The sequence below is a fragment of the Microcebus murinus genome, chromosome 23 (assembly GCF_040939455.1).
Source record: "Microcebus murinus isolate Inina chromosome 23, M.murinus_Inina_mat1.0, whole genome shotgun sequence".
Lineage (NCBI taxonomy): Eukaryota > Metazoa > Chordata > Mammalia > Primates > Cheirogaleidae > Microcebus > Microcebus murinus.
In genome coordinates this window covers 20,391,875-20,418,433 of record NC_134126.1, presented here as the reverse complement: position 1 = coordinate 20,418,433, position 26,559 = coordinate 20,391,875, and the positions used below count along the sequence as shown (strand labels likewise).

The window sequence follows — 26,559 nt, the reverse complement described above, 5'->3', positions numbered from 1 at the left end:
TCACCATAAAAGAGATCTAATATTGAAATCAGGGAAATGGCAATGATGATAACAATCAAAATATAATGGAAAAGTAAATAGCATATAGAACCCTCTCTGCCCATAGGTTAGTTCGCTTCTGTATATTGGTTCATTTATTATTCATTTCAGTATGAAACACAGTTCAGTGGATAAAGGCATGGAAGATTTCTTTAATAACTCTCAGTACTAATTTAATTCTACTTAAACACACATATTCTAGTGAATGCCACATGCTTTTCAGCATGATTTTTATGTGTAAATCAGGATAATATGTTTTCAGATCATTAAGTAAAAGGAAGCATGAACTAAAACCTATTTAATCAATGAGGTATCACCTTTAAACTGCCACAAGGTCATAAAAAAGATAATTTCAAAGCTATAAGTTTCCTAATTGTAATCAACAACAATCTAATGATAAAAGAAAGTATGTCTTAATGGCTGTAATAAACTTTAGCAAATCACTGTCTGTCTTTAAAGACATTTGCTTCCTCTTTGGTGAAGGGCCATCTTCCAAATTCTGGATTTCTGAACACATAAAGTGAACGATTACATGGGGCCCACAGACTGTGAGCGTGTACACCATTATAACAACACAGATAAGCATCTATAGTGCGGAGACAGAGGTGAGCCTCAGTTAACAGTTTATTTCACTTTCACTGCCCCACTATTAAACAATACTTTAGGTTCTTCTGGGGTTCATAATATTAACCCTTCTACTAACAGACATAGTCACACAGTGTGTATGGAGTTAGCAATAGGAGCTTGCCATTTTTAATTGGATCATAATATATATACATAAAACAAATTATCAGACCACACATTCTTAAACATGTGAAAAATAAATTAAACGAGCTCTCTTTTATGAATATGATGTAAATTACTATAATTACAAACTATCTAAATCAGTGTAAATGCCATAAAATGGATGTATAGCTCATTAAATGTTCCATGTGTCCTGTTGAGAAGGTACTACTATATAACTTAAAATCTCCATTATGCCACTGATTATTCTTTAATTTCTAAATGTAAATAAAGGTATGACATTCTAAGGTTTAAAGTCATCACAATTGTCTACCATTCTAGCATGTGGGTTAGAATAAAAACCAAAGATATAAGATACCCAAGATTTCTTTTTTGGGCAGGTTTGTTTCATCTTGTGTTTTGGTCTCAATTTTTAAATAAGCGTTTAATTACCTTTTTCTATTATTAGTTCAATGATACTAACAGGAGTTGATCAGCCCCCCAAAGTCTCTTTTAAGCATTATTTCCTTAACACAGCTTCTGCCATTTGAGTTTCAAGTGTTTAAGTAAACATCCATTCATTAATTTTAATAAAGTCATAAACGGTAGATAATAGTGAGTGGTTTTTATGATACAACAGGTAATGAATCTTTTCTTGAGGGAAAAGGTTCTATACAAATTGCAGATTCATTCTTATTTTTCTGCCATAATGAGGCATTTGATGCTTTTACACTCTTTGTGACCAGAGTGGGATGTATCTTGCCCTACAGATCGCTGATAACAAGATGGTGATATTCTCCCTTAGCCCAGAAAACACTAGCTCCTGGAAGTGGGGCTACTGGGTAGATTTTGGGTGTCCTGAGGTCCTTCTCCTTCGATATTTTCAGAAAACACACATTCCTGAACACTCAGTTGAGAATCAGGCTCTTAACATGTTAGAATATGCTCTCTGTTCAAGGGCCATACATACTAACCCTAGAGGGAGTTTCTTCCGTAGCAATAAGTTCCCACAAGCAGTTACAAAATGGGCAAAGTTGATTGCGGATCAAAGCAATGGTAATTGTGAATAAATTTAGGTCAATTTTTATAGAAATATTTGAAATAAAAATATCCAGATTCTATCCCATTTTACATATGAAAGTGGCACTGCTGAATTGTAACCATTAGGGCATGGAATTTAAAGGTGGTTTTTCAGTGATTTGAATAGAGTTTTCCTATTCTATTACCTGCATCCTTCCCCTTTTTGCCAAATGGAAAGGTTTAAGTATACATCTAATCTAGTTCTTCATAATGCCAGGAATGAGAACCATTTGCAGCAGAAAAGGAAAGCTCAAATTGCAAATATAAAGTTTGAATCTAAGGGAAGTCTCAAACAAAAAGCATTTCCCAGGCTTAACATGCAGAAATCCAGAGAAAAGTGTATGTGTGTGTGTACAGTACATATACATATATACACACAGTGCAAGATAAAAGCAGTCTCAACAAAACAATAAAAGCATATCAATAAAAGAGTCACAGCACAACAAAACAAAACACCAACCTAAAGAACCAGAAATACAATTAAGCCTCTAAATTTTAAAACATAAATTCCAATAATAAACAAGGTGTTCAATGGAGACTTAGTTTGAGGGCATTTATATAAAATTAGATAGCCAACATTTTTCACAGACTCACCTCCTGGAGGCATTGTAATCATTACAGGATCACTTATCAAGCTGCCTTGGCCATTTGTCACATTCACTTGTATAGTATAGTTAGTAAAAGGAACCAACCCATCAATGGGCACCCAAAGGTTGGCCTCTTCACTGCTATGCATGATTTTTGTGCCATTCAGAAGGGTGTAATTATTACCTGCTGAATTAAAAAAATTATTAAAATTAGTATATAGGTAAGAGTTCTTTCCTGCTATTATTTGAATATTTTCTTGGTTTCCTAAATATACTATACTAAATAGAACTATTAAAATCACCACCCCAAGAGGCATTACATGTGATCTCATTGGTGAACATACTTTTATTTTACTACTTTTGAACAAAATGTGACCTTGGTTAACATCTCCAATTCATTCATCAGAGCAATTAAAATAACTTGACTGATACTCTAAGATAACTATAGCATGAAGCCATAACACAAATATCAGGCATATAAGTAAACACATTGCACAGAGGTAAATTGATCACTTGATGGGTTGTTTATACTTTTCTGAGGGTTTTTGTTTCTAATCTTTGAATTTTCTTTCTTGCGCAGACAGGAACAAAATAACACACTTTTTTCTCTCAAAAAAATGGTTCTGGATATAAATAGTATACTCAGACATGTGTCAGATATTTTACATATCATCGAATGAGGTATTTCCTGCTCATTTTGCTTAAGAGGTGGTTGACTTCTTTCTATGTGGTGCCCTTTAAATTAGAATTAGTCAGACTATCCTGAAAAACAACTGGAGATCTAACCACTTTGATCAGAAGATCTATTTTTTAGCTTTATGAGAAAATGCAGAAGCCGCCCCGTTTCATAAAAAAAAAAAAATACTTTTAATATATCCTCACCCAGCTCCTACCACCACCACCCTTCCAAAGCTCTAGGGAACCCATTCTCAAATCTCAGCACGTCTAAGAGATAGGAAAATGCTACTGCTTGATAACAGTGTTTTCTCACTCTTTCTCCTAAACCACCAGGTTATATTGAAGGTTAAGAAGAGTCAGAAATTAGGGACAAATAAGAAAAGGACTACACCTCAAAATTCTAACACTTCTTTCACTTTCTACACTAGAAGCTTTCCTAAAAAGTTTGCAAGAGGCAATTTTTTTTTTCAAATGACACTTACTTTTAGTCGATTTTAGAAATGTTATAATTCTTAAAATACAGAGAAAAGAACCAGTAAGAATACCAATATTTACTTCAAATGGACTTCTTCCTTTGCTAAAACAATTTTTATTACCTGTATATTTAATCTTCCCTACACAAATTCTGTAAATATAGGCAAATGAATAAAAAAAAAACGCAAGATATTGGACTTCAAGGGAAAAAAAACAAGCATATTTGCAAGATCTCCAGATACTGATATAATCTTTATAGATTAAATGTTTAAAAAAGTAAAAGATGGCCACATACTAAAAGTGATCTTGCATGGTATAGTAAACAAAATTTAATGGCTGCAATATTTATAAAAATATTATAGTTTAACACAGTTTAGTTACAAAGGATAGTGCAAAGGAAAGAACATAAATTTGGTTGTCAGAGTCTTGCATTTGAACTTGTCCTTGTATTTTTTTAGTAATGTGCTTTTTGCTAAGTTTGTTCATATTCCTGAACCTATGGTTCTTCATATGTGAACTGGGAATGATACAGTACTTACACTGCAGTGCTATTGTAAAAGTTAAGTGAGATCATTTCTGTACCATATCCATCACCTGTTATAGGTGCTCATAAACAGAACCTAGGAATGATGTTACTGTTTTTGCTGTAATTCATACAACTGATATATTCCAGACTCCTAGGACTAGCAAGTGATTAAGAATTATGCACCCTGTATTTCATTTTCTCAGTAGCAATTACCTACCTATTAAATCCTCTACCTCTCCCAACATAACAATGTACTATTAATCAAAATTCAAGGGTTTTCAATTAACAAAGCAACACCAATCTCATGTCCTACCACCATGTCATTGTCCTATCAGATTATAATTCAAACTGAAGTCATTGAAGATCAAATAATGCAAAAGACAGTCTGATATCTAGTTATGATTTGACCATTTTCATGAAATGTGGATAAGGCAAGCAAAAACTTATAAAAATACAGCTAAAGCAGTACTGAGAGGAAAGTTTATTTTCATAAATATCTATATCCAAAAGACAGAAAGATCACAAATAGACAACCTAATGAATCAACTCAAAGAGCTGGAAAAAGAACAGATTAACCCCCAACCCAGCAGAAGTGAATAATATACACATTTTTAACAAGAAATATATAATAATTTTGGGATGAAGGAAGTAGCTGAAAAATTTCTTATTACCAAATACACAAGTGTCACGACCAGAATAAATCCCTAGTGGCATACAATAATTTATTACTTGGGACTTGAAATTGGTTTATCCCAAGGAGTAGTTTATTTAAAAGAGAATAAATGATACTTGTGAACTAAAACATGAGAATAATAATTGCTACTTATTTTCAGTAAAGCCAGATAAAGACATATTCATAGCTTAAAAAATGATTTCCAAGTCTCAAAATGGAAATAGGTAAAGCACTCCTATATACACATCTACATATGTTTTTCTTATTTTTCTAAAACCCATCTCATTGCACACTGAGTTTAATACATATTCGTAAGAAGTTCTGACACCTGCAAAGCATCCTGTGACAATTTCATTAGGCAATTAAAATATATTTCCAAATTATGCCATCTTAGCTTTCATACATTCTTTACAACTGGTCAACTTTATTTGACTGAAGATAATTGAGCTTCAATTGCATGCAAGGAGGAGACTTTGCTAGGTGCTGATAAGAACATGCCCCAAATGCATAAGACATAGTTAAGAAATCTGGTTAAGACTAAATATGAGTCCTGCGTTCAAGAAATCTGGTTAAGACTAAATATGAGTCCCTTCTAACCATTGCTTAAGAATAATTACATTATCAGCATCAGAAGATCTCCTCAAGTTCCCATGATACCTTCAGCATTCGCTGAAACAACTACTGCTGTTTTCACATGCCCAGTTGTAAAATTTCAAAAAGGTCAGCTTATTTTACAGAGACCCAGCCAGAGGCTCAACTGACTCTCAAGCAGCATAATTGTGCTCATCTTAGAAGAGATTGAAATTTGCAAAACAACAATGAAAATTTGAAAATTAAGCCATGAGAATACAATTCTATTAATACACATTTCTAGCCAGGTGCAAATGTATCATCAATGGGCAAACATCTATGATTATAATATTGACAAAGTTTTCTTTCCTTGCATTTTGTTTGTTTTTGAAGAAGATTTTGAGCCGTAAAACAAACAATATTGCTAGCTTTGAAAATGGCCTGGCAGGAGGAAAATATATATTAAGAACCACTTTATCCTAAGTTTCCCAGATAACAACATTAATACATGGTAATTATACAATTAGTTGTAACATTAAGTTCTAGTTATAGAACAATGATTACTCAGTAATTATAAGAAGTATATAATTACTCAATAATTATGAGAAGTATGCAATTACATAACCATTTTGCTCAGCTCAGAAAAGAACTTGTACATCTCCAGGAACTCTGCAGCTGAGTGAGCCTAATGTTCTCTCACCCTTACTAACATACAGTTCATTTCACCGACCTAGAGCAACTGACAGGAGTCCGACCCTCGATGAAGCTCAAAAATCTCCAGATTCAAAACCAAAGCAGAATGCACAGATTTTGGCTCTTTCCCTACTTCATCCTCTCTGCCTTTCCTTTCTTCATGTGAACTTTACCAATTGGGGTTCCTACATATGGGAGAAAGAGTCTCAAAATGCAAATCCTCAGATTCCCCCTCTTGGGAGGGTTGTGCTTTACTGCTTTTCACTGTATAAACTATGTTTTCAGTGAGCTGGAAAATGCAGCCCCATTGGTTCAGCCTCAAAAATCAAGCTTGAAAATGCTAACGTGATAAGCATTTGCTATCACAGGTGACCATTCCTGTCTGGTCGGCCTCAGATGATCTGACCCTATTTGTGAGTATAAGTGGAAGGTGCAGGTCCTTCTATGCTTCTATGTTCCAGAATCACAATTTCACATTCCTTACCCTCCCCCTGACCCAAGCACCCTTAGTTTAAGTTGAGTTCCCCTCCTCCACCCTCTGTGGCTTGGTCTGAGCCATTGGGCTTTAACTAGGGCTTGCCCTAAGCTCTTTGCAGAATGGGGCTGTGTATACCAGGGTTCCACCTACATCAAAATCATATGGGGGTACTTCACAAATATTCATATACTTGAGTTTCACCCCAGACTTCCTGAATGAGAGTACCAAAAGGTAGGGCCCAGGGATCACTGAGTGATTCTTCTTCAGCATGCTGAAATTTTAGAACTACTGATTTTATAGTTATTTAATCCATACCCAAGCTGGTCTTCTAATCACCAAAATTCATTTCTTCTGATTCTCAAAGTAACTAGATCACATTTGGCATCTTTCTTAACGATGCCTTTAGACCAGGCGTCCTCAAACTACGACCTGCAGGCCACATGCTGCCCGCGGAGAACAATTATCCGGTTCGCCAGGTGTTTTTGCTGCCACTGCCTGTCCTGCTTAGCAGTCGACTCATCCCAGGAGCACAGTGCGCATGTGTGGAATGTGCACCGCACTCTCCAATGGCCCTCCGACGGTCTGAGGGACAGTGAACTGGCCCACTGCTTAAAAAGTTTGAGGACCCCTGCTTTAGACTCTAGCTTTGGACTATAAAATGTTTATTAGTGAAATTATGCATCTACAGAAAGTGTGAAGCTAATATTTAAAACATATTTCTTTATAGACTGCAAAATCTAATCTATACAGTTGTTCTCTAAGAAATTTTAAAATATGCATAAAAACAGTTTTAAAAATGAGTAATCATTATTGCACACTTGAGAACAATAACTTCAGAATTCCTGATTTTAAGTATTATTCCTGTCTCTCATTCTATCTTTCCACTGAGAATGCAGGAGAAGAAAAGATTCTTTGGATACTGGCCGACATCACATATCACAAGGAAAAAACAAGTTTTGTATAGATGATGTAAAACTTGTAAATAAACTCTTACTTGCTATTTCAGGATATTCTACATTCTAAAGGGCTTGAAAGAGGTTAATTCATCTGATCCTAATGTCCTATTGTATTTTGAAGGGAAAAAAATCATAGATGAAGAACTAGCCCAAATAAATCTCATATGAACAATAGATTTTACTTGTAAAGAACCTTTTCTTCAAGCGTCAGATATAAATTCCTACCAAAATGTTAACAGCATCAATGCCCATTTCTAAGATGCAAATCTTATTTTTAATGTTCTTATCTATTGAATAGTAGAATATTTTCTATGTAAATAGGAAAAGCAGCGTAAATCGACATTTTCACTTGTGATTCGGGGTTGCGTAAGTGATTGCTGCTGCGGGGATGCCATCCTGTGGGGTTCTCTAGATTGAAACAACGTAAATGGGTATCCTTTCCCATTCTTGTTATAATCATTGGCACAAGAATTTTAATGCACCATATATTCCATAATTTTTTTTTTCCTCTGTGCTGTACTGCTCTGACCTTTTCAATATTCTATAATTTGACTGGCTGGCCATTTCAGTTCTCTCTTTTTACAGTCTTATTAACTCGTGGGAAAGAGGTGAAATGAACAACCAATCAGAATACATAATATTGCAAAGGTCAGCGTAGTCCTGTACAATATCATCACACACGGAATACTGTATGCCAGGCATTAACATCCTGATATCTTATTCATGTGACAAAGATTGTAACAAGAACAGAAAATGGCACAACATGAATCCATTCTCATGACAAAGACTATAATGAGAAATGACAGCGAACAAACCAAACTGATTCTTGTTACCTTGTGAGGATTTTATATGTCAGACCTGGTCCTGCTTTAAGTTAGCCTTTTTCTGAATCCAATTACACCTTATGGTAGAAAAGGTGTTAACTAATTTTTCCACTTCTTGCTATAAAAAGAACACGCTATATTTTTTCACATATTGAGGTCTCGATTTTAGTGTTGTTCGGCTCTATATCACTATCACAGATTTCTGCCAATACCAAAATCAAGACATAGAATTGTGATCAGGGCAAAGTGGCAAATCAAGCCTTTTAAGGTGAGCTAAGAATTCTAGATCACACCAGTCTGTATTGATATTTAAGTTACTTTTATTTATTATTTCTAACTATATTAAATTATTTTACCCAAAAAGAAAGTATGTCCTCCAAATTCCATCATTCTAATAGATCTCATGTTAGTAGGGATCTGAAAGGTGCTGGGTATTTGTTTATTTTGTAATTAACATATGGTCAAAGGGACCTCTCCCTGGTCTTAAGTTTTTGACAATGTAGAAAATATTTATAGATATGTGCTTGCATATCTGTCTCTTCTGAGGAACATTTTGAAACAGAAAGAAAGATGTAGACTGTGAACTGCTAAGACCTCTGAGAAGGACAGTACTTGATTAATGCATCATACTTCTTACCATCATTGTAATTATTGTAATAGCAATTTTAATTAGTTGTCATCTAGTAAAAGCTGTACTTCTTTGATTCTTCCTTAAATTGGTCATTCTGTTAGTATGACAACTGTAGTTCAGGGAATAAATACATAGAGTATTTCATCAACCCACCAAAATATGCCTCAGAAACACTTGCTGTCAGTGTATTCATACAAGGCAATAATAGCTTTGTGAATATTCAGGATTTTTGTTTTATTCTGTTTTGATTTTTTTTTATTGTGTGGGCAAGGGTACACCTAATATTGCACAATTACCCTTCTATATATTATAGAACATTAAAGTTTTTTTGAGCATGTTTTTCTTTTCTCCCATCAAGTTTGCTCCATATACCACCGTCAGGTTTTCCTAAATGGGGATCTCATTTTATTAATATCAGAAAGAAATATTAGGGTAGGGGGATGGACAAAATCTCTGTACCTTCTGCTCAGTATTGCTGTATACCTAAAACTGCTATCAAAGATAAAGTCTGTAAAAAAGAAATATATGTGTATTTATATAGGCATACATAGATAACATATACATGGTTTGCTATCCCTTTATTATGTGTATAATTCACTATAGTTTACTACATATATAGTGAATTCAAAGATGTATTGTGACTATGGTAAATTAGAGAAGGATGGTCTGTTTTCATTAATCACATACTCTGACATGTCAGTTTTTTTCCTACTAGGACTTATTTTTTTCTACATTTGGGAAAACTGTTACTTTTCCCAGTGAACAAACTATTGCCATTATCTCAATCAGCTAAGAGTTATTTGGGCAAATGCAGTCCCACAGAAAGTGGTCTCCAGTTTCCACACAAAACACTCAACATGAACACAACTATTTTATTACCAAAAAATCTTTCCTTCCAGAGTTCTAGAAGAGCCTTACTAAATATACCAAATGTGCTGCGCCTTTGGTTCTACTGTGACCAAATGGATAACTTGGCAACCATTACTGATCCCAGAGCAGAGCCTATCAGCCATTCTTCATTTAATGAGATGTTTAAATTTTCCTTTTTATTACTAAACTATAGATGCTTGAGACAGTTCCCATTTGGGAGCACGGTGTTTGAGTGAGAATTATGTTTGCTGGTAACTTCTATCTGCCTTATTTGTGGCAGTCACACAGGAAGGTGCTCCTGTACTTCTTATCTAGTAATGTGTCATGGTATGACCACAAATTTAGCACCCCCAAACAGCATACATTGATGATCTCATAGTTTCTGTGGGTCAGGAGTCTGACCAGCTTGCTGGGTCTCCTTCCCAGGGTCTCAAAAGACTGTAATCAAGGTCTTGGCCAGGACTGAGGTCCCATCTCAAGGGTCCACTGAGGAAGTATCTCCTCCAAGTTCAGGTGGTTGGCAGTACATAGGGACTGAGGATCTCAGTTTCTTCCTGGCTACTAGCTGGTGGCTGCCCTCAATTAATATCTGCATGTTGGCTGGAGGTCACCCTCATTCCTTCCCATCACTTCCCATTCCTCCCCAACATTGCCATTTACTGTATCAAAGGGAAAGAGTATCTTGGCAAGGTGAGTTACAGTCGTATGTCACATTATCACGATGGAAGTGACATCCCATCCCCTTTGTCATAGTGTGTGGATTAGAAGCAAGGCACAGGTTCTGACTACACTCAAGGCGAGGGAATTACATAAGGGCACGAACCCCAGGAGGTGGGGATAATTGGATGCCATCTTCCAGGCTGTGTGTTCCAATCTCTCAACTGTGAACATGAATCACCTTGCTGGGAAGAAATTTTGGAATGAATTTTGGACTTTTAAAAGTTTTGAAATTAAGTAATATCATACAAATTACTCTTCCAAAATACCAAAAAGAAACCAAGAGAATAACTTTAACAATTTTAGCTGAAAATTCTCCAGGCACAAATGTATAATGGAAAAGGAACAAATTAATGATATTAATTTTGAAAATCTTACAGAATAAGAAAAACATGGCAAATTCTTGCTCCGTATAGCACAGTTCCTAACTCTGTTTCCAGGGGAAGAAATATAAGCCAAGGAAAATCTTCTCCAAACTGAAGAGAAATGAACTAAGAATAGCCTACAGAGATAGGAAAAGCAGTCAGGGCTGGCCCCCCTGCTAACCATTGTGCTGAGTTGTGGGAAGAAGCCAGTGTTCCCAGGAGTGGGAGAGGTATGCCAATGAATTGAGCAAGTGCTGTTACAAAGGACATGTTATAGGATCTCAAAAGAGACTGGAAAACTAGTGCATCCCTCCACACTCTCTATACCACTCCCTTCCCCACTAGCTGACAGATGAGTACGTTAACAGCAACACTCGTTCCAGTCCTCAGAGTTTAGGTTGAGAGAAGACTCACTAACACCAGAAAGGAAAAGAAGCAGACCAGTTCAGAACAAATACAAAGTCTGGACAGAGATGCCCACACAAGGCATCAGCAAGATGAATTTGAAGGAAGAGATAACATACTAAACATGCATACATGTAGCTAAAAGGAAAGTAAGGATTCTAGCAGAAAAAGACAAAATAACCAAGGCTGAAGCAGGAGGAATGCATGAGGCCAGGAGTTCAAGACCAGCCTGGGTAACATAGCAAGACCATCATCTCTAAAAAAAATTTTAAAATAAAAAAAGAATTATCCAGGTGTGATGGTGTGTACCTGTAGTTCCAGCTACTCAGGAGGCTGAGGCAAGAACATCACTTGAGCCCAGGAGTTCAAGGCTGTGAATAGCCACTATACTCCAGCCTGGGCAACACAGCAAGACCCCATCTCCATGCAGTCTAAGGAAAAATGATATATACATTCCCTATAAGATGAGAAAGGATATTGCAGAGCCAGAGTAACAAATTGGAAATTTAAAAAGTCATTATGCATTTAATAAAAAAGTTAGAAAAAGCAAGAGCTGAAAACAAAATCAATGGCATGATGGAGTGTTTGAGATAATCATAATTAATAAATTTAAAAATTAAGAAATTATTAGTATAACAATAAGAGAGATGATAGATATATAGAAAGGAAATGATCAGAAATATAACTTAGGATTTTCTTTTTTTTTTTGTAAATGAAAGGATAGCTGAAGGTCATGTGGGCACTTGACCATAGAGTTGCCAATTAGTTGCTTCCACCTGGGGACTACAAAGCTTGACGGAGTGAAACAATGGCTCAGGATCAATTAGGGATTACTCTAAATGTCCCTAAAATTGTTACACATCCAGAAGCAGAGCTGTAATGCTCTGGGGCAGCTGAAAGATGGCGCTGCTGCCAGTGGGGGTGTTCTAATGTACCTTACCCGAGGTGCAAGCTAATTTGGACCATGCCATTTGTGATCTCTGCAGGAATTGTCACAAATTAGCACAATCACAGACAGATGAACATATTTGTATACTGTTAGGAGGCATGTGAATTGACATGATCTTTTTGGAAAGCATTTTGCCAATGAATATTGTGTCTTAAAAATTATTCCTAACCTTTAATTTATCAATTCCTCTTTAGCTATAAATGTTAAGGAAATACATAGAAGTATATGTTAACAATATTCTTTCTAATAGTAAAAATAATACACTTAAATATGCAACAATAAAGGAATGTAAATACATTTTGGCCAAACCATACAATGACATTGTAAACCAGCCCTTGTAAACTAGCCTTCCTGATAACTTTGAACTGCCAAATTCCCTTACTATAATTCATCTCTGCCTCAGTGAACCAAATTTGTTTTTATTGTTTTCTACCAAAAACCAACCCACAAATTGAGAAAGGTCTGGAATTATGTCCACCATTTATTATAAGTAATGGAATTTTATTGTTGTTTTCCTGTACTACATGAATCTTTAAATTAGAATTCATAATTTTTGAAAAATCAAAAGAATTGTGAGAGGATGGAAATACTCAAGGAAAGAAAATACAATTATATTTTAATTTATGAACAAATTATAATAAAAGGGTCCACAAACTACAGCCTATAGGCCTAATTTAGCCAGCTGCCTGTTTTTGTAAATAAAGTTTTGTTAGAATAATAACACATTTCTAGATATTGTCATGCTACAGCTGCAGAATTGAGTAGGTATGGCAGAGATTATATTGCTTGCAAAGCCTAAAATATTTACTTTCTAGCCCTTTTCCGAAAAAGTTTGCCAGCCTCTGAATTAAACAATTAAAGAGACTACCTCTTCAAAATGTTTTGCCTTCCTAAGTAAAGGAAGCTGTTCCCAATTTCTAGATTAATTTTCTGAATAAACTCTTTTTTAAAGAGTGGAGCAGGGCATGTGGAAAGATCATTTTGTTGATACAGTCGTATTACACCACTGCACTATACCTTCATTCATGCTTTGAATGTCTTACATTAATCAGCATTTATAAATGCAAATTACTGAAAAGGCTAGAAGCAGGAAGAAAATATGTTATAGATAGTCCCCTAATTCCACATGCCTAGGAAGTTTCCCAGTGGAAATCTAAGTGCATTGCTTGTACGATAATGATAGCTGCTATTCAAAGGCTTAATAAGAGTAACTGAAGAGTAGTAATTAATGACTCCTTGGATGCAAGAAGGATGGGTTTACTCTTTCAACTGCTTCTGAAAGTCTTTTTAAAACTTTATATACCTTCCAGAGCAAAATCAGAGGTAGGTAATTTGCCCAAATATGAAATATCCCCTTCCCACAGATCCTGGTGAAAGTAAGTATATGGGTAAATAAGGCTAAAATATTTGCTAAGAGTAACAAATGCAGTGTTAATATTATCTTGGAATTTATTTTAAGGAAATATTCAGATAAGTGCACCAAATATTGCCTTATGCTAAATGTAAGAAAATGAATTACTAAATGGTTTAATTGTGCCTATGCAAAAAAATTGGCTTAAGAAAACCAAGAACAGGTGGCTAGCGTCAGAGGTGAGAGAGCTATAATGTGGTAACATGAGTCCCCAAATAAGCATTCAATATGTAAAGGATCATAAGATATAAATGTGTTTGTAAAGCAAGGAGTTTGATATTTAAATGTTGGCCTCTTGAGCAACAACACAATCAATTTTGCTCTCTAATTTAAAGTTGAACTGTTTTTGTTTTTTTTTTTCTTTTAAATCCCAGATGGTGGCTTTCCAGCCTGGATAATTACAGAAATGAAAAGAACCAGCTTGGATACCTTCAGAGGAATTTTATTCACCTTAACTGCTTTCTTATTGTTAATCTAGACCAGTTGATTTAAAATTCAGCTTTAAAATAAATGTATAAAAGTAGATAACATCTTCATCATGAGAAATATTCACTTAATAGTACCATAAGAATGCAGCTTATAGGCATCAATTGTATTAACAGACTTTTCGAAGAAATAATGAAGTTATCTTAAAACTTGACTTCATCTTAAGAAAAATATTGACAAATTTAAACAGTTCTTAAACAAAATTATAGTTACATATTTTAAGTCTTTAGTTTTTAATCCTTGCTTACTTTTGGGGCTTCCATTGGCAGTATACAAATAAAGATTATTACCTACTTCTTATATATGTTTGTATCTATGTTAACTCATGGATGCCACTAAGAATATTCAGTTCTTTGGGGATATGATCAGAAAGAAATTGGCTAAAAAGCAGACCTGGGGATCTCCAATCCATAATCAAATATCTAGATTGATTGTGTCACTTGCACTTGTATTGATTTCAATTGGAGTAGCTCACCCAAGGGAATAATAAAAATGTGGAATAAAACTGATTTATGAGAACAAAATAAATCCTTTTGTGAGTGTAATGTATTGGTACTATTTAACCCTTTCAATCACAGAGCGAAAAAACTATTTATTTTTTAAGAATGCTGAGCTAGCCAAAAGAAGTCATATCAGAAATGCCAATACTGCCAAGTACCATTACACCAAGTTGTAATGCTGGGGAAGAAATGCCACTCTAAACTTGATGGAAGGCATTATTTGACATATGACATACTTTAGCTTTCCTGGGCCAGCTTCTATGTGTCATCACAAATGATGGACCTGTAGATCCAAAGTATTATGGAATCACTCAATAAATATATATTGTCCTTATTTACATGATTTATAAGACAGTTGAGAAAGAAGAACAAAATATGGTGGTTCAACATTAACTACGTTTAATTTTTTTCTCTCAATATAGGTATTCTTTATTTTACTTGAAAGGTAATTTATGACTGTTAAATTGAGGGCTATTCTGGGGATAACAGGGATATTCAGGAGAGACAGCTTTCAGCAAAATTTGGCACAAATGTTTGCCTTAAAGCAAATCGGAGGACCTAGAAAAAGAGCATAAAACCAAAGCAACTGCTTGATTTTTCTCAACTGAGCCAACCAGCCAAATGGTTGACTCAATGAGCAAAAAAAAAAAAAAATCAGTCAAATCATGTTCCCTGAAATGCAGTAGACAAAACAATCCCAGTTGTTTGGCATTGATTTAACATTGAACTTTTCCACTGTGTTAATATCTTATACATATGTTCTAAACCTGTGCTGTCCAATACAATAGCCCCTATCCACATATGGCTATTGAGGCCTTGAAATCTGCTGAGTATGGCTGAGGAACTGAATTTCTAATTTTATTTAATTTTAATTCATTTAAAGACTGATAAATTGATTCAGTTACTGGAAAACTTTGAAGTATGTTTGGAACAACTTAGTATGTGAATACACTTTCCCAACTAAAAACTTTATGAAATCTAAATGCAGATTAAATATATCTAATTAAAAATATCATCTGAATTGAAGAGTCCTATCAGTGTAAAATATACACATAGACTTAGTATGAAAAAGAATATAATAACCCATTATTAACTTTAAGATCTTAATTACATGTTGAAATGATGGTATTTAGGGTATGTCAAATTGAATACAATATGCCACAAAATTAATTTCAACTGTTTCATTTTATGTTTTTTAATGTGCATACTAGACAATTCAAAATAACACATGTAGTTCATATATTTCTATTGAGCAGTGCTATTCTGATGTGCTCAACAGAAAATTAGAGAATCTCATTATTCCAAGATCTGCCTACATATTCTCACATAAGGTGGAAGTGAAACTTTTATTCATAGAATGCACAGATTGTGTTCAATATATTGAATTTAATTTATAGTCCTAAGAAAGCTGATTTCAGAACTTCTTGAAAGGGAGCATTATAAGAAGAAGTGAGTTGATTTGTTATCAGTTCTGTCAATTTGGCTTGTACTGTCACAGTGTTTAATGAAAGTATATGAAGGTAACTTTATTTATCTTCACCGGCATAAAAAGGCTTTTAAAAAAATTAATACATTTTACTATTTACAATGAAACATAATTTAATTCAGTTTGATGGTGCCATAATTATTATAGCATAATAATTTTTCTAGCATGATAACTTTGGCATGTATGCCATTCAGAGTAAATTACTAAATAGGAAACGGGGTACAAATAAAAAAGATAATAAGGAACTCTATTATCATAAAGGCATAAATTATTAAGGAAAAGTGAAAGTGAACCTCTTTAAGTTGAAAGGATTTAAGTAAGTGCAAGGAAATACTAAACAATAATTGAAATCTGTTGGGCTTCTGAAAGAAACTGAGGCCCAAGATTTTTAATATCCCTTGCAAAATGAATTCAAGTTTTTGTTCCCAAGTTCTTATGAAATTTTGAGGTCTGAAGGTCTGTTTTTCCTAAAATATTTCAATAGTTTGCTATAAGATAAAACATGTTATACACTCCCTTCCTCCCTTTTAATCTTTTGGCTTTATACATTCATTCTTTGCCTGATTATAAAAGAAGTATCTGTTTATTGTAAATTTAAGATTATAACAGAAGCTATGAAGAGAAAAGCTAAAATTATATGAAATCTTAAGATAATCATTATTATCTCGTTATATTTTGGTGCATTTTGGTCTGTATCCTTCATATTGGTTCAAAGATATATATTTATATCTCTCTACATAAAAGTAGTCATATTTTAAAACTATAGAATTTTATAATGCTATTTTATAGCTGTAATAACATAAATTTATTTTCTTATACATCTGCATACTCTTTTTAATAGATTCATCAAAATGTCTTCAATCTATATAGTTGGACATTTAGAAACTCCAGCCTCCTTGATTTTTATTATACAAATAAACTCTATTGAGAACACAATTTACAAATATTTTTGTGTGTACCTATCTTATTATTTCTTTCTAAAACTTCCAAGAATTAGAATTGATGAATTTCTCAATGAGTATGAATATTTTAAACCTCTTATGTTTACTTCATAAATTTATTTTAATAATCTTAAATTACTGGAAACGAATAATTAGTCAAGTACTTTGGTTGTATATTAATTAATAATATGGTATGGGTTATATTTGTGACATAGAACTTGAATTAGAGTTCTTTTTGTTCAAAGTTAAAGTGTCCATTCTGTGTGTTAATGTGTTATGCACAGCTAAGTTCACATACTGAGTGGGCTGGACTTATGTTTTTAAGCATAAGGATCTCTGTCTTTTTTGTCTTCATGGAACTGTAGAAATTGCTAACCCAGAGATTTATAAATATTTAAAGAAAGTGTTGATAAAAATGGCATGTTTTAAAACATATATGTGATATCAATAATTCTTTTAATATTACAATAAAAATAAATGAGCACAATCACAATCACAAAAGTAAAATACCTAGACATATCTCTAATAAGAAATATGAGATCTCTATCAATAAAATAACAAAACTTTACTGCAAGATATAAAATGCTTAAATAAATGGAATCATAACACATTTCTAGGTGAGAAATATTTGAAGATGTAAATTTCTCAAGAAATAATTTATAAGAAGAGTCCATTAAAAATATAAGTGGCATTTTTTCAACTCAATCTAATGTTCAGTTGGAAGAATACGCATATCATTTTGACAAAAATGAATAATAACCTGGAAGGGAAAATAATAAACTTACACATAAGATACAAAGGAATTTTTTAGAAAAGTAGCTATAAAGAAAATGAATAAACAGCCCAGAAACAGGCACCATCTGCATATAAATTTAAAACTCTGATAAATTCAGCAAAATAAAGCAACATATGTTTCAACTCTGGATGGAGAACATAGTTTTTACAAAAACAAACAAGCAAAGATTTTATCATCAGAAACCAAACACACCATGTCATAAATCTCATAAACAAACTTAAAAGATAAATTGGATAAAATATTTGAAATTGTAATGACTAATCATTACTATCCATAATATTTAAGCTGCCATAGATATCAAAACAAATTTCAAAACCTCTAAAATATTCTTGGCAAAATGTGTGAGCAGACAAAAATGAAAGACAAACAAACAGAGAAAAAAGACACATGAAAAATACTTCATCTGAATAGAGATAAAAGAAATGCAAATTAAAGCAACCTACCATTTTTACCTATCAAATCACCACAATTACAGACAGCTGACCATACCTGTGTAGTATTAGGAAGCATGTGAATTGACACGATCTTTTTGGAAAGCATTTTGTCAACATATATTGTGTCTTAAAAAATATTCCCAACCTTTAATTTAGCACTTCCTTTTTAGATATACCTATTAGGAAAATATGCAGATGTGTATGTTAGCAATATTCTTTCTGATAAAAAAAAATACACTTAAAATATGCAATAATACGAGAATGTAAATACATTTTGGCACATCCATATAATGGCATATGATGGACCTATTGAGAATGCTTTTTATGAGTGTTTTTTGTGTGATAATGAGAAATATTCATGATATAATGTTAAGTGTGTAAAGTAGGACACAGGTTGTGTTTATAGTAAGATCTCAAATACATTATATATGCATGCATTCATTAATACACACATGTATTTTTCCATAGGAAAAGTGGAAGCCAATAATACGTTTATAATTGGTATCATTTTAACAAAACTAGTTCTGGAGAAAAATAGTGTTACAATCTAAGCCTATAGCTACTAAAATTAAGTAATATGTATCCACTTAACAGTTGAAAAATACTGCCAATTCTTTGTAGTTATTGCAACTCTATGACAAAGTCCTTAAAACAGCCAACTAGATGCTGTATTAATTAGCTCCTGTCTAGCTTTCTAGTCTCATCTATGCCATTCTTTTCTTCATCCACTCTGTCCTAGCCACACTGGCCTTCTTTCATTTCCTCACCTCACCCCCCACCACCAATTTCACGCTCCTCACATCCTTCCCAGATGCCATTTCCCTCTAGAATCATCTCTCTATTCTCTGGTACCTAGTCATCGGTTACAGTTACCCTAAATGTCATCAGTTCAAAGGGTCCTTCCTGACCCTCCAATTTATATGAATGTCCTTATTGTGCAATACCTTAGTGATACATAATTTTACTTTCATGATTACAGAAGTTTGCAATTTTATATTTTTATGTGATTATTTGGTTAATTTGTATCTTCCTTTGTAAACCATAAGCTCCTTCAATACAGAGACCATGGCCTGTGAGATATTGAGGTATTTTCTAAATATTTAAAATGTTGAAAGCACAAAGATTGTCAGCATAGTGATGATTCAGAGAAACAGATATAAATGGAAGGAATAAATAGCCCATAACAGGTACCATCATATTTGTGAATTTAAATACCCGACAAATTTAGCAAAATAAAGTAAAATATGTTTCAACTCTGAATGGAGAAAAGTTCTCCACTGTACCCATAAAACCAATCATTATTTCTGTCTTGCTCCATAAAACATTCTAGATACATGCTTGTTATATGAACAAATGAATGGATTAATGAACAACTATCTAAAGTTAATTCCATGACTTCAGATTTCTGCTCCTCAAGGGTAAAAAAGATTTCCTTTGATATCTCCCCAATGGTATAGGACTAGAAAAAAAAACCATATAATTTATTTTCAACTCTATTTATAAATAAATAATGCAAATTCTGTGAAAACCATGTAAAATTTGTTTTTTTTCCTAAATAGTCTGCTAGGATTCTTAGATTTTGCATAACTAATAATTGAGTAAATAACTCATTTATCATAAGGACTTCAAATAAATTGGGAAATATTAATTCTATTTGGGCTGTTATTAGTATATAGAATGCTGATTTAGGGGTCATCTATTATTTCTTTCTAAGGTGTCAAACATAAGGTTTGTTATCCTCATAACTCTATATGATGAAGTTCAGGAACCAGAGAAGGGAATCTCATGCTGTAGGATGCATCTTATCGGCTAGAGAAGGATTCTGGCCCTGACTGGCTGTATACATATCTTTATTTCCTCATGTAATCCACTCCTCCATTTTCCTCTAATATCAATTCATTGCTGATGCTTACCTATTGAGAACCTCTTAAGTATAATGGCTACATGTTCAGTCCACAAATATCTAAAAACTGAGTTGGATATTATTATTTATTCAGCAAGCACTGAATCCTTCAAACAACAAACTGCAAAAATGAACACTAGACAGGCGTATCAATGGTATACAACTATAGGTTCAAACTATTATGTATCTGCTTCATATCTGGCTTCCCCATGTGAGCCTCACCATGGATGTATGAGAAACCCTCAAATCAGCCCAGGTATGAGTTTTTTAAAATGGTTTGAACATTTTTTAAAAAAAAAATAATAAATGCTTTAAATACGTCTTCTTTAAAGAGGGGAATTTTATTTTTTAAATGATGCAAAGCTTTCCAAAGCCAAAGATACATTATTTGGGTGATCTGCTGATTTGTAAAATTATGCTTCTGACAGCTCCTTTCGTGAGTTAGAGTGGGGAGATTCCTCCACAAAGATGCTCTGTGGAGTGTGAAACACGGGCTTAAACCACGAGAACACTGAAATCACGTATCCTCTGATGCCCCTGCGACTGCATTCCCTCAGCCCACGGTTACAATTTGCATTTCATCAGTACGTCGCTGCCCCGGCAGACACACACAACAGCATAAGAGTATGCACTTGTTCATTATGTCAAGAAAATAGCCAATTAGACATCAGACACAAATTCAATAAGCTGCTGTGTGAGTGTTGAGAACAGATGAGTTCTTAAACAAGTTTGATAAATTAACGCTTAACTCCATTCTTGTGGAAGAATATGTCCTAATTACACATTTCTATAGCTTTATTGGCCATGACATGATATATAATCAGAAGTGTCAATAGATTCAGTGGGTATACATTCTATAGCTAAATATTTGAAATGACACATATCTTATTGCCCATTCATATTTTTACTAACAATACAGTAATGGCTTTAATCCAGATAAAGTGGTTTCGTATTTCCCTTGTGCTTATATTTGTGTATATTTATACCTACAGAAAGGTGTTGGAGCCTTATGCAAAGGTGCAATAACTGTAACTTTGTTTGTGCATAAGAGACATTTGCTTCCCAAACAAATAGGAACAGGATAATTTTCTCTATTTCCTCTATATTCTCGCTGCTTTTTCTATTAATACTTGTTTTGAACATAAGAACCTTTCTCCACAGTCGTCATTCCTAATACTTCTTGTGCTGATTTGAAAACAACATCTGAACTTGAAATGGTCAAGGATAAAGGTCCAACAAGGCTATTGTCTATAACCAAAAGAACTCCCTATCATGACACTCATTTAATTTTATTTTTGTGAAATGAACTGTATGGTTGATAATTGTAAAAAATCAACCATAGTACAATTAATACAATATCTTTAACATGTTGGTGCTTGATGAGTATTTGTGTCTGAAATACTGTCACCTCCTTCTCTAGACTTTTACTGAGTTTCAATTTTCATGCACTGAATTTTGTTTTTCTAAAATGGGATAAAGCTATGCTTTCTTTGACCTCTCCTTCTAAAAATACGTGCTCTGCAATCAGGGTAAGTGGTTCTAAAAAGAACTGGACCAGCCACAAGCCACATTACGCTGCTTCTACTGCCGCAAGGTAGACGACATTATGCTTCCTTTTCGCCACTGTTCTTTTCTTCCACCAGGAGATACACTTTACAAGATCTCAGGTGAACTCACTCCTGCTGCCTGACCCTCTAACTCATTATGGGGAAATGAATTCAAATTGCTTGAAAAGAAGCTGCCTCTTTTATCTTCCCACTGACTGACAAGCAACCACAAAGTTCTCCGACGGGATTCCAAGTTACAAGCTGTACTGCATCACTGGAACAATTCCCCCACCGGCGCGTGTTCCCAGAGGGCAGTGTGTCAGATATACTGCATGGCTTGCAAGCGCAGCCCTGAAACTGCACATTTCCCTCCACACTAAAAAACAGACATCAGGGACTATAAAACAAAGCTGTCCCTTTTCTAACAGCATTAGCCTTCCTACGGACTCCTTGGAAGTCTAAGGGGTTCCCACGTATAATTATTTTCTTTGCCTTCCCAAGAAAACAAATGCTTCTGCATCTTCCCCCCCCCACCCCTTGTAATTTTTATAAAACACAGTTTATTCTGGGAGGAAAGGCATTCGGAGAATCAGATTGTGTGCAAAGGTTTCTGAATTTCACTAGGTAACCTTGAAAGATGGACTGCATTTCCTTGATTTTTATACAATTTTTTAAAGAGATTTATAGCACTTTATAATGACACTCTAAAGCACTTTTTCTGCTAACTGGTAACTCCTGGAGAAAGTAAGCCTATTCTGGGTGCTAGGATTTTAAGGTACTATAGTTAAAAATATGCATCCCTCTAGTTTAAACTCAGTAATACTTTATTCACTTGTGCAGTTTCAGTTTCCCTTTATTTTCTTTTGTTGGGGATGGGACAAACACTTGATACCGGTATTGAAATGAGATACTGACTCCAATTATAAAAGAAGGAAAAGTTTATGCTCAGAGAATGGGGGATGAAGACCCATTGCATTTATATTCGTCTATCTTTTCTATTTAGAAATATCTTATTTGGTCTTTACAGATGTTACCACTGTAGTGAAAACGTCATGGCCCTGCTCCCAGTCAGGTAACCCCAAAAACCCAGAATCTTCCACTCCTCAATACTTCCGTAATTGTCTTTATGCCTCAGGTATATAAACAGTCTCCTTTATTTTTCTGATTGCTCCTATATAGTTTCCTTGTTTATTTTGCTGTACACTTGGGGTTTTTGTTTGTTTGATTACCTCTAGCAACTATTAGAGAAATACGGGCAAAATATGAGGCACAAGGACAATTTAATATTACAGAAGCACCAGAAGAGTTTTGATGAGTAATAATTCCAATTTATATGAGAATGCCCTTCCACATTTCTGGAGGCTTCTACCTTACGGCTTCTGACTTTACCACTCAGATCTCTTCTTTCAAGCCAGAAGCACTATTCTTACTCCAAATTTCTTGGAATCATCTGCTCTCACTAGCTTTTTAAAAAATGTTTTGCAAAACTAAGATGTATTTATTGTAGACAATTTAAAAATTGTGTACATAAAAAAGGAAAAATGGGAAAATAAACCATTCTTAATACAACCACCCAAATATTATATATATTTTTTCTTCCCAAATTTCTATCATTTGTCTTTTTAAAAACTAACCAGTTTTATTTCAGTATGATCAGATTGTACAAGAAAAGCATTAATCTGATTAATGCTAAATTTTATGAATTCTTCTTTTATTCTTCCCTTTCCTTCTCTTCCCTGTTCTTTCCTTCCACGCTTCCTTTTAAAAGATTCATTTTTGATTGGATGGTTGGAGGTATACATAATGGAAAAAAACACCTGAAACCTATGTACCTATCCACATTCAGAGAGAATATTTAAAGATCTATAAAATGATTCAGTTTCACCAGTATGAATTAATCAGTCTGCTTTTTGTTTTTTGTACTAAAATGACATTTCCCTTTGCTAATGCTGCAGGATCATTTTCATTTATCCTCTTTCCCACCCTCCCCCCAGTAATCCATATCTCTCTTTCTCAAATAAATGTCTTTATTCTGTGACACAATACAAAACAGGGGATTAGAAGAAAGAGGCATTGGAAGAAGAAAACTAAGCTGCAATCCAGGTTTTCAGAGCAGGTGAGAGTTAACAGTGCACAAAGGACTTGGCAATTAGCACACCCTGGTGCTTTGCCTTAGAAACTCAGACACAAAACAATCTGTCGGGTTATCAAGCAATGAAGATCACTTCCCAATTCATTCAAAAGGAAGGATAATGAAGAATTAAACAATTTGCAGAGGACTCTACAATAAGTGCTTAAGAAAAAATGCAGGATACATGTACTAAGACATGGAATTGTCTACTAAGACCAGGATCAGTGAAAAGAATCTAAGGGAAGTCTAGTAATAAAGAGGCTGGCATTTGTAAAAATTATTCTATAGGATATAATAATATTTTCTTTATCTTTTCATAGAGTTATTTTCTATTTTCCTTCTTAATTAGAAGATTTTATAATATTTGTAGTTGAAAATGTTTTTGAAACTTTACAAAAAAGTTATATAACCCCACATCCTCATCACACGTTATTCATATCTACCAGTTAAATTAAACAGAATTTATAATATATAAAAGTAGTTTTACGTAAGCCAGATTCCTACTACTATGCTGCAAATGTACATATGTCTTTTATTTATTTTTAAAAAAATCACACATTCAATATGCTTCATAAAGAGAGATTATAGACCTGTTACTTATAATTTATATTGTCAGTTAATTCATGTATGTGAAGAGAAAAAAATACTGCAGAAGCAAACTGATCACTGGGAGTTGACTGCTCACCTGTGCAAGGTGAACTCCGCACTCTTGAGAGACATCGAGCAAAGCACCTATTCCGGGTCAGTAAATGGCACTTGCACACCCTAGAAAAACTAATTCACATCATATGTTCCTCATAATTGAATGGATGTTTCAAATCGGGTAGAATCTCACAGAACTAAGTGCTAATACTAACTTTTATGGTGGACATCAGCCAATGGCAGAAAATATATGCTAATATATCCCAGCATGTGTTTGTTGATCTGTCAATTTTTGCCATTCGCATGTGTTTGTGCTCTCTCTGTGATACTCTGTTTCCATACTGGCATTATTCTAATCCATAATTACAACAAAGACAAAGGCTCTGCTTTTCTAAAATCTTTCCCCAGTTTTCTGTTCCACTTGTCACACTAACACCTGGCTTCTTTCTTCTTCACACTCTTGAGAATGACTTGGTGAGGTTTGCTTCTCTTCTCTGCAAATTCTATCAGGGAAGAGACCCTTCAAGTCCAACCTTTGATGCCATTTTATATACCACAGATTTGGTTTATTAAAAATTAGTTGAGAGTGTATTAATTAGTTTGTTATTTATTCCCTGGTAAAAATTTCTGTGCTTTAGGGAAAATGACAGCAAATCTTAGTAACAAAAGGACCACAGATGTTTGTAGCAGTCAGATGGATGATCATCCAACAGACAGATACAAACATTTGAAAGTGTGGCTTTCAGAAGACAGGTATCTGAGAAGGAAGTCCACATATCATTTTGAAAAGTGGGTCTTTTAAGTTATTTAATTATTATTATATAAAACATATAATTTATAATGATATAAAATCATATATGATTATAAAAATATTAATGAATAAACTTAACAGAAATGTGCAAGATCTAAATGAAGAAATCTTTAAGTTCTTTTGACAGACAAAAAACCCCACAAAATAAAAAGTATAATAATATAATTGATTAGATGATAATATAATTGATTGATTAGATATTGATATAATTGATTAGATGATATTGATTATATAATAAACTCAATATCATAAAGATATTAACTCTACCTTCATTGCCTATAAATTCAGTTCTACCCTTATCAAAATAGTATCAGGAGTTCTGGGTGGAATTTGAAATATATAAACATTGTTTGAAAGAAAATATATTAGAAAGAATAGGGAGTAATATTCTACAAAATAAAAATAATGAGGGGGACTAGACCTACAAGGCATATCAATTTATTCTATACCTTTAATAATTAAAATACTATGATAATATAAATAAAAGTACAGATGTTTCCAGACATATTTATAGATAAATGTGGAAATTTAGGACTTATTAAAGATGGCAACTCCAGCCATTGGGGAACAATATAAATTATTTAATAAATAATTTTGAGATAATGAGATATTTTCTGGGAAAAGATAAGATTTGATCCATACATTACATATCAAGATAAATTCTGAATAGATTGACTATAAATGTTTTTTTTTTAAAGAAAGCATTAAAGTCTTATGGAAAAAGGGAAAGTCTTATTAACAAAGGGAAAAATTGCTACTCATATAGATTTTCCTAATCTATAAAGAGTTCCTAAAGCCTAGTAAAAATATGAGCAAAGACATAAAGATTTCACAGAAAAAGAAATACAGTTTTTAAATGTATGAAAATATGTTTAAACTAACTCCTAATAAGAGAAATGCATACTCAAGATACTATGAGATACCATTTTTAACATATCAAATTGGTAAAGATAAATTGATTACATACTCTGCTGACAAGGCAGTAGTGATACAGGTATTTTCGTACTTTTTCGGTAAGAATATAAATTGTATGGTCTCTATGGAGTGAAATTAAACAATATCTTACAAAGTTACAAATTCATATTACTTTCAACCTAGCAACTCATTCAAGGAGTTTATCATACTTATATACTTTCAAATTTGTGAAATGGCATACCTATATAATTATCTGTTTAGGTATGCTTTGAGATAGCAAAAGATTGGGAACAAATTAAACGTCCATTTGGGAATTGG

The 26,559-nt window shown here is 33.7% G+C and overlaps 1 protein-coding gene across 1 annotated transcript in view; it reads right to left on the bottom strand.

Moving 5' to 3' along the window:
• USH2A (usherin) overlaps window positions 1–26,559 on the bottom strand; it is a 654,133-nt gene that overhangs the window by 277,547 nt on the left and 350,027 nt on the right. Inside the window, exon 37 of the mRNA XM_075997053.1 lies at window positions 2,437–2,616. Within this exon, the coding sequence (XP_075853168.1) occupies window positions 2,437–2,616 (180 nt within the window). The remainder of the gene's footprint in view (window positions 1–2,436; window positions 2,617–26,559) is intronic.